The following is a 12,393-nucleotide window of genomic DNA, read 5'->3' as shown; positions in this document are numbered from 1 at the left end:
TTTTCTTGTAATCTCCAATTTATTGCTTAATCATGATATATATAATTTCACTCAATTGTTTTATACTTGTTTTATTTTTATGTTTTGTATTACAATTTTATTAATCTGTTCTTCAAAAAAAGAATTATTATTCGATTTGTAAATTCAGTTAATCCACCTAGTAATAAATTCATGTAATTGTTGAACGAAACATTATAATATAGATAATTGTATGTATTTCTTATGGAAATATATTGCAATTATTTTTATATAGTTACTTTTAAATAAAATTTATTAGATAATACTCAAAAAAAAATGCATAACATGTAATACTAAATGTACATATTATTCATTTACTGATAGGTGGATTGGCTTTCAATATAGCTCCTATATTTGTTAATAAAAACAGTATATAAAATTTCGAAAATAAATTATGTTTAAATATAATAATTTACAGTGATATAGTTTGGTAAAAATTGATTTCTAATTTTTCAAACTTATTCATTGAATGAAGAATTTCATTGAAATGAATAAAATAAGACAATAGAAATGAATATTATTTCATTAACAGCATTAAAATAGACTTCTTTTTTGCAGATATATTATAATGTGATTTTAATTATATATAATTATTATAATGATTTTATAATTGGAGTAAATTTTTGTAAAACATTTTTATTGTTTTACCAAAGAATACCAAACAGCACTGTTACATGTGAAAAAATCAATAATATGAATTCATCATAATTCTTTTCTACCAATATGGCATCTAACTTGATGGAATTGAACTTAGTACATTCAGACTTAGGTATTACTATATATTTTTCAGAAAATATGACAAAAAAAAACAAGTATATCATATTTTGCTACATTTAAAAAAAATTACACATAAAATCTTAGTACATATTGATGGATCAGAATTTAATGAACTAATTTATTAAAATTATTTAATTTATTTAATAGATTCATATAATTAATTGCAAGTATATATAAACAATTTGTTGATTGTAGATACAACATATAAATGTACGTATGTGTATGTATATATATATATATATATATATATATATACACATACACATACATACATATAAGTTGTATTACATATATATTGTTTTAAGCACATAAATATATCATTTGATATTTTAGAAATGCAATTGTGAAAAAAGATGTTTGTTGTACTGTATAATAAAATATTTTACTTTATCAAACTTCAAATGAAAAAAAACAAAGTCTTTATCTTGGATAATACAATTAGTTAAAGTTATTTATATTTAAAATTTTTCTATACAAAAATTTTAAATTCATTGAAATAAAATATACAAAAAAAAAGATTTTTAAAAAAATAAAGTTTTAATTACTTTCTAAAATATCTTATATTAATATTTAATTACTTTGCTTGTAATAAAAAATGTGAAAAATGTTTAGGAAAAAATAATCAAAGAGCTTTCCTATGCTAACTAGTATATAAGTTCATACATGCTTCAAAAATTTATGTAAGCTATGTTGTGTGAAATTCTATAAGAAATTTTGTAAAGACTGATTAGATATGCATCAGCATTCAAAAAAATTACAAAAAATAACAAAATTAATTAAAATTTTTCGTTATATAATGAAAAGAAGTTGTAATAGAGATACATAGAAATTTTATTGTTATGAATTATTGTTTTGCGATTTCAATTAATCAATTAATTAATTAATCAAACTGGAATAATTTAAATAATTGTGCTCAGAATATTATCTTCCATTCCTTACTTGAAAAATAATTACATCAAAATGTAGTTTATGATGTTAATTAACATTGTATATTTGTGAAATTTATGAATATATTATGTAGACAACAATACATAATTTTTTTAATTAGTATTGCATGTACTATAAATAATATTTTTCTATATTATATATAATCATTTTAAAATATTACAATCTTTTTACGTGTACATTGTTAAATACATTTATATTACTTGTTACATATAAAAATTTAAAAAAAAATTTAAAAATAATATATTTTTAATGATATAATATAATATTTTTAATAAATGTTCTGATACATATTTATGTATCATTATTATTTTTATAAAAATTTATTTAACAATTATATTACAATAATATTATAATACTTAAAAATAACTTGTTATATATCATAAATGTAATTCAAAATTATTTTTCATTATCAGAAAGAATTTGTTTATTATTTATTGCTTTAATTTTAAACATTGAATAGCCTGTAATTGAAATAAAATAAGTTATTAATGAACTATATAAAATAATTAAAATAGAATAAAAAAATATTTTGATATTTGATATATAAGAATATATATAAAAATATAAAATTTTGCCACAAAATTTATTAAAATTCTATTAATAACAATTTTATTAAAAATTGTTCGTTTTTTTAAAAAAGAAGTTTATATACTATTTATAGAATATTTCTTATAAAAATGATAAAATTATTAATCTCTAAAAATATAAATTATGAATTTTTTCACTTTTCTATTTAATCATAAATTTCTAATCTAAACAACATTAAAATATTTTCATAATTTTTATTATAAAATAATTAGGAATAATATAATATATATAATAGGAATGATATTATATTAGGAATAATATAATATATATACTTACTATTTTTTTAATTTTAGAGTACTTATTTTTATGTCATTGTTTCCATACGACTTCGATGACGTGCATAAGTACCCATACAGGCAAAAAATCCAATGATTCCAATAATTAATCCAAGAATCAATGCTACAGTATCTCCAAAATCAAAACCCGATGAAGCCATCGCAAAATCAAATGTTGTAAGAATAACAAATAAAAAATAAAACCACATTTTTACAAAATTTGAATGAATGACACAACACGTAACCTTCACGATAATGGTTTTAATAAACACTATGTTTATATAATAAAATTCATATATATATATATTTGAAATTTATTATAAAAGTGCTATTGTTATTTTTTTATATCTTATATTATAAATAAAACGTAAATTTTGATAATGTTTTCATTTGATATAATATTATTTGGTATTATTTAATTATTTTCTTAATTTTAAAAATAGTAAAATAATTTTATTCTTAATAAAATTGATACTCTACGAAAAAAAATTAAATCATTTATTAATAATATTATTCTATATAATTATTCAAAATTATTATTTTTTCCTATTTCTATATTAAATTTTCTTTAATGCTAAAAATTAATTATTCAAAAAATAAATTATAAAAAGAAAAAGAAATGTGTATATTAATAAATAAAATAGTACATATATAAATTTAAAATAATATTAAATAAATTATAAAAAAATATATTTCTACAAAATGTTTACATTTAATAAATATTATGTTATGTCGTATTTTAGAACATAAATATTTTTTAAGTTATATATCAAATATAATTTATAATATCATAATTATATTAAATATAATTTTATATCGAAAATTATATATATTTTTTCTAATTTTTTATTTTTTGTTAATATATGCATAAAATATTTTAAATATCTTTGAAAAAATAAATTCTTTTAAAAAATATTTTTTTATATAATAATTTTTTTTAGAAAAAATTAAAAAAAAAAATAATTTGCAATAAATATTATGGAATAAATATAACTTAAAAGAAAAAATATAAATTTTTTAAATTCTTAAAATTTAAATAAAATTTCTTAAATATCTATTCAGAGCAACTGACCAATCAAAAGAATTTCTGTTCGTAATGTTTAAACCAGTCTATTTACGAATGCAACTGACGCAACCTATTTTGACGAAGATAAAGATATATCTTTGGGATGTTTAAGGTGGCGTCACTTGCTTACTGAGGAAATATAGAGAGAAATATTACATTAACGCGTATCGACCGAGCAAAAACAATTTTTTCCCTCTTCGCTTAGACATTTCAACATTTTGACACAGGTAGAGTGAATAAAACTGTGTGCATATTTATTTATTTCTTAAATGAGATTTTTAATATTTTAATATATTAACATGTATCTTTTTAAAGAGATAATCATTGCCGTTTTGTAGCCATTTTGCTATCCGTTGATAAATGCAAGACGCAAGACATTTTCGTACCGACTGGTGAACCGCGTATCTCTTGTCATATATAAAATACTAATCTCTATTCCAATACTTTGAATGATTTTCTTATGTACAAATTCTCTTTTTTTAAAAACATAATACTACTTCAAAGAATGTATACATCTAACAAGTACGTGCGTAATACATGCATGATACAGAATGTCTAAATGTCCGTGTAAATCAATTTAAAAACGAATAAATGTGAAGGACATTATTATATCGAATTATATTTTTTCTTTGATATATTGTTTTTACATTCCTTTATATGATTAAACAAATATATATATATATAAAAATTTTTATAAATATATAATTATAAAAAATTTATAAGTATATTTTTATATATAAGAAAAAATAATGAATAATAAAATATTTTTTCTATTTATAAAATTATATATTTATATACTTTTTAAAAAGGTACATTTTAATTGTAGAAAATTGTATAAATTAAATTTATACAATTATTATAAAAAATTATATGTAATAATACATACATAATACAATATTTTTCTTTAATTTTTTGTATAATTTTACTATATAAAATTAATAGAAATTAATATTAATATTAATTTTTTTAAATATAAAACAAATATATTTATATATAAGTAAAGTTATAAAATTTTATTAAAAATAATAAGTAATATTTATTTTTTTTAAAGATTTTTGTAATATAATATTAATGATATATGTTTTTTTAAGCACTACTTTTTGGACAACATTTAAAAACATATATTATGGAATTATCACATGAAATACTTGATACAATAGATATTAATGATGACAAAGATGTGATAGAAGTATTAAAACATGCTATCAATGGTGAAAGTGTTATAGTAGAATCAGAAGCTACAGAAGATTCTCTAGAAACAGAAATAGAAGAAATTATAGAAATAATAGAAGAAATAGAAGAAGAAAAAGAAGAAATACCACAAGATGAAATTACATTTATTGAAAACAAAAATGTCAATATTAAAACAGAAATAGAAAATTATACTTTTGATGAAGACAATTCAATCTTCAAAACACAATCTGAGAAAGAATATGAAAAAAAAAATCAGTATAATAAACATAATAATAAACAACTTATAACATATGATGTACATGAAGATTGGCAAGATGAAGATATGGAAGAAGAAGAATGTCAATTTGAATTAAACTTTGAACATAATTCAAATACATTAAATCATTGTACAGAATCTTTGCAAGGACAAAGAATATTGAATTGTGATAAAAAATATGTAAATAATCAAATAATTTCTTTACCATTACAAACAAATAAATCAGAATTGAGGGACAATACAGAATCTTTGGGTAGAATAGAAAAATGTAAATTAAATCAGGAGTTTGAAAATAATATGAATGATGAAAATATTGATAATAACGTAAGTCATGAAATTGTGAAGAATGTTGAAAATAATTTATTATATACTGTACTTGGTACAAAAAAACAAAGTTCAATAAAAACATTGCAACCAGATAAACTTTCAGATACTCATTATATTAAGGTTTGTATTACTTAATTATAGTCATTATAGTAATTATTATTTGTGAAAATAATAATTTTATTTTTAGATGGAACAATTAGATGAAAATACTATACCAATTGGAGGAACAATTTATTATGAAGCTGATAATATAGAAACATTATATGTTGCACAAACAGTAGATGATAATGAACAATATTCTTATGATACTGCAGTAATAGAAAATGAGGAACAAGTATGGGAAACAACTAATTCAGATTCTAATCAAAATCAAGAAAAAGAAAATTCTCAGGTATTAATATAAAATTAAACATTTAATTAAATCTTATATCCTGCTTTATTTTCCTTAATTTCAAATAATCAAATAAATTTTATCTTCAATTTTAGAATCAAATATTTTTACATGAAGATGAAGATGGTCAATTATACTATAAAGATGAAACTGGAACCTTACAACCAGTATATTTAACTGAAGATGGACATTACGCTATTGCAGAAAATAGTAATGATTCTGAAAGTAAAGAATCACAAATTAAATCACAACAGAATGCTAGAAAAATGGAAGAAGAATCTTACTCTATACCAGATAATGAATTCAAATCTACTTATAACAATAAACAGGTATTTTTAATAATTTATAAAATATATATATCGAAAGCATTTTTTTATTTTTGTTTCATTTTTCAGAATTCTATAATATCTGCTACTGATCTTGATAATGAAGACAATACTGTAACTATATCTTTAATAATATCTGAGGATGAACATGGACAAAAAAGGACACAAGTGATTATACCAACAACAGATAATTTAAAATGTGATATCTGTAATAAAAACTTTAAAACATCACTTCAATTACTTCGACATAATAGACTGAAACATGCTCGTGAAGAAGATATTACAACAAGAAATTTTCCATGTGATTTATGTCCTAAAAGGTTAATTTTTTACAACAAATAATAATTAAATTTGTATTTTTTTAAAATATAGTTTTAAAAATAATTAATTGTTTTATTTATATTTTAGATATCCAGATCAAAATTCTTTAGCTCGTCACAGAAAAACTCATACTGGTGATCGACCATTTCAGTGCCTCGAATGTCATAAAAACTTTCCAACATCTACTGCTCTACGTCGTCATTTGACACTTCATAATTCACAATCTCGACCTCTTCCATGCATTTACTGTGGTCGTCGTTTCGTAGATAAAGCTAGTTTGGTTAAACACGAGCAGTCGCATTTGGCTGGTGATCAGCGGACCCACACATGCGATGTATGTCATAAATCATTCTTACATGCAACTGATCTGAGTCTTCATAAAAAATATCATGATCCTGATAAGAAATTTGACTGTAATGTTTGTGGTCGAGAGTTCAACAGATTGAACAATTTGCAGAGACATATGATGGTACATCAACAAGTACGTATGATAAATACGATCTTAATGTTTAAATCATTCGAGTTTCATAAAAAAAAGAAAACATATTTCTTTTACCATTTCTTTCATATTTTCTGCAATTTGTACGTACTATGTAAAATTAAGGAATTTATATAATAGCTAGTTTATTTTAAAAATAAAAAAAAAACAATGTTCAAATTTTTTTAATAATTAAATTCAATTTTTTTTTATTCATAAATTTTAGCAAGGAGCAAATGAAGAAATACTTTCTTGCGATGTATGTGGTATCACGTATAAATTCATGAGTTCATTGACAAGGCATATGGTGACGACACACATGAATCCAGAAAAATTAAGACAACAAGCAGAAGAACAACGAAGAAAGCGCGAAAATAATTACCGTCGTTATTTAGAAAATCGAAAAATTTATGAAACTCAACATTCAGGAGGATATGGAACTAAACGAAATTATCATAATACGCGTATACTTAGTGGAAGTAATGATGAAGCAGCTTGATTTACATTCTTAAGTTACTATTTAATAACTTCCCAAAAAAGAACCATGGTAAAACTATAGTTTTTCAAAATGAAAAGAAAAACAGAAATATAATAAATATTTGCGTATAATATATATAGAAATATTCCATTATCGTTTTTTTTTGCTATATATAATTACATAGATAAATATTAATTTAATAAATATATAAGTCGTGTAGTATTCAAAATATTCATGTATCCTTACAAAATTCAGATATATGCTTTATAGAAAAATATAGCATATGTATGTGTGTTTAAAATAGAATATGTACATACAAAACACTTCATTTTTATTGTACACTAGGTATTTACACTGTAGATATTATTGTTATTAATGTTTCAATATATATATATATATATTTTACTGTAATTTTTATGTAATTATAATTATAATTATAATAGGTAATATAAATATAAATATAGGTAAGTACAAAATATTGTACAAGAAAAGTAAAAATTTATAAATCAAATTTTCGTACAAATATCTTCATAAGAATTATAATTATTAACATAGAAAAATAAGTCAAAATAATTTTTTTAATTCAAATTTGTATAAAAATTATTAAAATACGAGTAAGAGAATAATATTAATGTTTTGATATTTATATTACTAATTATTCTCCTCTCATTGATTATATTAAAATTTAATTATTAATTTTTAATTATTAAAATTAAATTAAAAATTTAATTATTATTTTATATATATACATATATATGTATATGTATTAATAAAAATTGAATGTTATGAAATGAGAAATTTCTTTTAATACTGCTTTTTTTTAGTAATATAAATTTATAAATATACAATAATATATCGTCTACCGTTAATATACCTTTTCTCCACCATATATAAAACCTCATCCGTGACGTAAGTATACTTCCACACATAGTAGTATTTAATTTGCTGTCACATGATGAATATAAAGTGATTTGATAATAATGTATATATATATATATATATATATATATATATATATATATATATATACACACACATATATATATACATTATTAAATTAGTTTAGTTCCATCAGAAAGAACTTGTTTTAAAATAAAATAAAAAGTAATTATAATAATTATTAATAATTTTATTATATAATTTTTATATTTTCTTTACAATTAAATAGAATTAAATAATAAGAAAGCAGGTAAATAAAAACATAAAACATGAAATATTGAATAATTATAGAGAAAAAATATTTTTAGAATTAATTGAAGGTTAAGCTTAAGCATATGCAAAATAACTAAATAATGTTATTAATATTTAATAATTGTTAAATGCTGAAATTTGAAATAATTATCTATATCAATATTTAAAAATACATATATATATATATATATATATATATATATATATGTCAATATAAAAATTATTTTTTTTTATCAATTATATAATATTTTTATCTTTAATAAAATTTATCTAACAAAGTAGTTTTTTATCTATTTAATATATTATTTGTTTTAGATCTATTTATATACCAAGAAGTTAAAAAATAAAATATAACAAATTAATATTAACTAATATTTTATTTAAAATTTTTTTTTAATAAAATTCATAAATCTCTTTTAATTATTATTAACATGGAAAAACAAGATACACTTTTACAAATACATTTAGAAAGACCTATATATGAACAAGAAACTTTAAATGAAGATTATCATTATGAAAAACCAAAAACATTTGGTATGTGATAGATATTAGATTTTATTATTATTAATATAAATATTATATATAGAATGAAATTTGTTTATAGATTTTCATAACGCATTAAGTGATTTAAAATATAAAAACTGGAAATCATGTTTTATATCTGCAATTCCATCAATATATTGGTTAAAAAATTATAATTGGAAAGAAAATTTAATGTCTGATATAATTTCTGGTTTAACTGTAGCAATTATGCATATTCCTCAAGGCATGGCTTATGCACTTTTAGGAAATGTACCTCCAGTAGTTGGTATATATATGGCATTCTTTCCTGTTTTAATGTATTTTTTTTTTGGTACATCTAAACATGTATCTATGGGTAAGAAAAAATTTGTATTAAATTTTAACAATACAATAAAATAAGAAAAGGCATTTAGTATTTCATCAAGATCAAAATTTTTTTAGTATTACATTTGATTTGTATATACTTTGTAAAATACTACTTCTATTACAGAAAAACTTCTATTACAAATATCTCCTTTTAATAAGAACTTATTAGACAAACTAGACAATGAAACATTATTGGCACTCATCAGGAACATTCGCTGTGGTTTGCTTGATGACTGGGAAAACAGTGACATCTTATTCAATATCGCACAATGAAATTACAACTCCAAATGTTACAACTACATTACCCGATTTGCCTGGAGAATATTTATATACACCAATACAAGTAGCAACAGCAGTTACACTCATGGTTGGAATATTTCAGGTAATATTTTATAGATTTATTTTATTACAATAAAATAATAATTTTTTTTTTTTAGATTATAATGTATATATTTCATTTGGGTATTATAAGTACATTGTTAAGTGATCCATTAGTGAATAGTTTTACAACTGGTGCAGCAGTTTGTGTTTTGATATCTCAAATTAAAGATTTATTAGGTTTGAAAATATCAAAACAAAAGGGATATTTTAAATTTATTTTTGTAAGTATAAAATTTAAAAAAAATAAATTAGCTAGAGATATACAATTTAAATTAAATGATAAATTTATTTCAGACATTAATAGATATTTTAAAAGAAATACAAAATACAAATTTAACTGCTGTATTTATATCATTAATAACTATTGTTGGTCTTATAAGTAATAATGAATTTTTAAAGGTGATTTTTATTTATTAGAAAATTATTGTAAAAATCTTTATAATCCTATATATAATTACATAATTTAAATAATTATTTTAATTTTAGCCATGGATAAGTAAAAAATGTAGCATTCCAATTCCAATTGAGTTGATTGCAGTTGTGAGTGGTACTTTAATTTCAAAATATTTTTGTTTCTCTACTAAATATAATATTCAAGTTGTGGGCGATATTCCTACAGGGTATGTAAATTTAATTATTTTTCATAAATGTAATTCAAGTTTTTTAATCTTTTTAATTAATAGATTACCAGTTCCAACAATTCCAACATTTAATCTATTACATTTGGTGGCAATGGATAGTATTGCTATAACTATGGTATCTTATACTATTACCATATCAATGGCTTTAATATTTGCACAAAAACTTAATTATAAAATTAATTCAAATCAAGAACTTCTTGCTATGGTAATTATAATAAATTAATAAAATTATTTAGTATTGTTTTTAAAATATTATATATATTAATAAAATATAATTTTAGGGTTTGAGTAATGTAGTAGGATCCTTTTTTTCATGTATGCCAGTATCGGCATCTTTAAGTAGATCATTAATTCAACAAACTGTTGGTGGTCGAACGCAAATAGCTAGTGTTATATCATGTACAGTATTACTTATAATTCTTTTATGGATTGGCCCATTTTTTGAACCTTTACCAAGATCTGTTCTTGCATCAATTATTATTGTAAGTACAAACATTTTAAAATTAATATTGTTATATAAATTATTAAAATAATTATATATTTTTATATATAATTTTTTAATGAATATTAATTTATTAATATATATAAATCTTTTTTTTAGGTAGCCTTAAAAGGAATGTTTCAACAAGCTAATCAACTTATAAAATTTTGGAAATTAAGTAAATGTGATGCATTGATTTGGATTTCAACTTTCTTGACAGTTGTAATAATAAGTATTGATATTGGCTTGCTAACTGGAATAATAATATCACTTGCAATTATTTTATTGCAAAGTGTTAGACCTTACATTTGTTTATTGGGATATATACCAAATACAGATTTGTATTTGGATATGAGTAGATTTAAAGCAGTATTTATTATTTTTTATGACTAATAATATTTTTATAATAAAAAATCATGATTTTTTACATAAAATAATAATATATTTGAATTATTTTCAGGCAGTAGAAATTCCTGGAATAAAAATTTTTCATTATTGTGGAACTTTAAATTTTGCAAATATTAACCATTTTAAATCAGAATTATATAAATTAATTGGAATAAATCCAAAAAAAATTATAGAGCATAAGATTAAGTTAAGAGAAAAAGGAATATATATAAATACAGAAGATTCAGAAGAAAAACAAGAATTACAATGTATAATAATGGATATGAGCGCATTAAGTTATATTGATTCTAGTGGTGTAATTACACTGAATTCAGTAATGAAAGAATTTCAACAAATTGATATACATTTTTATTTTGTAAGTTGTACAAGTCCTATTTTTGAAACAATCAGAAAATGTGATTTGTATTTACATGGAACACTTACATTTAAGATTTTTGCCACAATACAGGATGCCAAAACATACTTAGAAAAAGAACTTTATTCAAGATAATATGTATAATTCATCTTTTTTTTTATGATAAATTGTATATATTAATTAATATACTATTAATATTATTTAATATATTAAAAATTATATTATGCTTCTAAATATATAATTATAAACATATATTAAATCAAATCGGTTGATACTATAAAATTTGTGGAAAAATATTGTAAAACTATTTTTTGCTTTGATATTTCTATACTATTATCTCTATTATTAGAAAATTCAAACTATATAATATATTTTTAAAATTGTAATATTTAAAATAGATAAATGATTTTTTTTTATATGAAATAAGTAAATATTTTTTTTGTTGAAGAATTAGTACTTATTTGTTAATAATTTATTAATAGTTTATTTTAATTTTGTAAAAAATGTTAAAATTTTTTCATGAAGACATATATGATAATACTTTATATTATAAAATTCTACTTTATTAAATATTATGTTTAAATATTAAATAAGTCTTATATAAT

At 20.0% G+C, this 12,393-nt stretch overlaps 2 protein-coding genes and 1 long non-coding RNA gene across 4 annotated transcripts; 2 read left to right on the top strand and 1 right to left on the bottom strand.

Moving 5' to 3' along the window:
- Positions 1-636: 636 nt before the first annotated feature.
- Positions 637-2,953, bottom strand: LOC113219277. The gene is made up of 2 exons (XR_003306168.1): positions 2,608-2,953; positions 637-2,204 (listed from the first exon to the last, which is right to left on the bottom strand). It is a non-coding gene; the product is annotated as an uncharacterized LOC113219277 (long non-coding RNA).
- Positions 2,954-3,764: 811 nt separating this feature from the next.
- LOC413515 (zinc finger protein 62) lies at positions 3,765-7,576 on the top strand. Of its 2 annotated transcripts, none has more exons than XM_006559966.3 (7): positions 3,765-3,899; positions 4,764-5,569; positions 5,637-5,840; positions 5,936-6,169; positions 6,236-6,486; positions 6,575-6,821; positions 7,192-7,576. In XM_006559966.3, the coding sequence occupies exons 2-7, from the start codon at positions 4,799-4,801 to the stop codon at positions 7,462-7,464; spliced, it is 1,980 nt and encodes a 659-aa protein (XP_006560029.2). In that variant the 5' UTR covers positions 3,765-3,899; positions 4,764-4,798; the 3' UTR covers positions 7,465-7,576. The 2 variants fall into 2 exon arrangements, with proteins under 2 accessions (XP_006560029.2, XP_396958.5); XM_396958.7 differs by having other exon boundaries at positions 3,766-3,899; positions 6,575-6,968.
- Positions 7,577-8,949: 1,373 nt separating this feature from the next.
- On the top strand, positions 8,950-12,004 carry LOC725394 (solute carrier family 26 member 6-like). The gene is made up of 10 exons (XM_016916622.2): positions 8,950-9,168; positions 9,239-9,511; positions 9,729-9,904; positions 9,960-10,124; positions 10,198-10,302; positions 10,390-10,523; positions 10,587-10,749; positions 10,826-11,026; positions 11,146-11,394; positions 11,486-12,004. The coding sequence occupies exons 1-10, from the start codon at positions 9,066-9,068 to the stop codon at positions 11,921-11,923; spliced, it is 2,007 nt and encodes a 668-aa protein (XP_016772111.2). The 5' UTR covers positions 8,950-9,065; the 3' UTR covers positions 11,924-12,004.
- Positions 12,005-12,393: the final 389 nt, after the last annotated feature.

Source organism: Apis mellifera, linkage group LG15 (assembly GCF_003254395.2).
Source record: "Apis mellifera strain DH4 linkage group LG15, Amel_HAv3.1, whole genome shotgun sequence".
Taxonomy (NCBI): domain Eukaryota; kingdom Metazoa; phylum Arthropoda; class Insecta; order Hymenoptera; family Apidae; genus Apis; species Apis mellifera.
This window is presented reverse-complemented; position numbering and strand designations above follow the sequence as displayed.

What these genes read in the sequence shown, in the direction of transcription:
- LOC725394 (XM_016916622.2), top strand. Translation starts at nt 9,066, where the DNA reads ATGGAAAAACAAGATACACTTTTACAAATACATTTAGAAAGACCTATA. An exon ending in ATCTAAACATGTATCTATGG is followed by an intron (nt 9,512 to 9,728) that starts GTAAGAAAAAAT and finishes GGCACTCATCAG; the next exon opens with GAACATTCGCTGTGGTTTGC. An exon ending in TTCTTGCATCAATTATTATT is followed by an intron (nt 11,027 to 11,145) that starts GTAAGTACAAAC and finishes TCTTTTTTTTAG; the next exon opens with GTAGCCTTAAAAGGAATGTT.
- LOC413515 (XM_396958.7), top strand. Translation starts at nt 4,799, where the DNA reads ATGGAATTATCACATGAAATACTTGATACAATAGATATTAATGATGAC. An exon ending in AAGAAAAAGAAAATTCTCAG is followed by an intron (nt 5,841 to 5,935) that starts GTATTAATATAA and finishes CTTCAATTTTAG; the next exon opens with AATCAAATATTTTTACATGA. An exon ending in TGTGATTTATGTCCTAAAAG is followed by an intron (nt 6,487 to 6,574) that starts GTTAATTTTTTA and finishes TTTATATTTTAG; the next exon opens with ATATCCAGATCAAAATTCTT.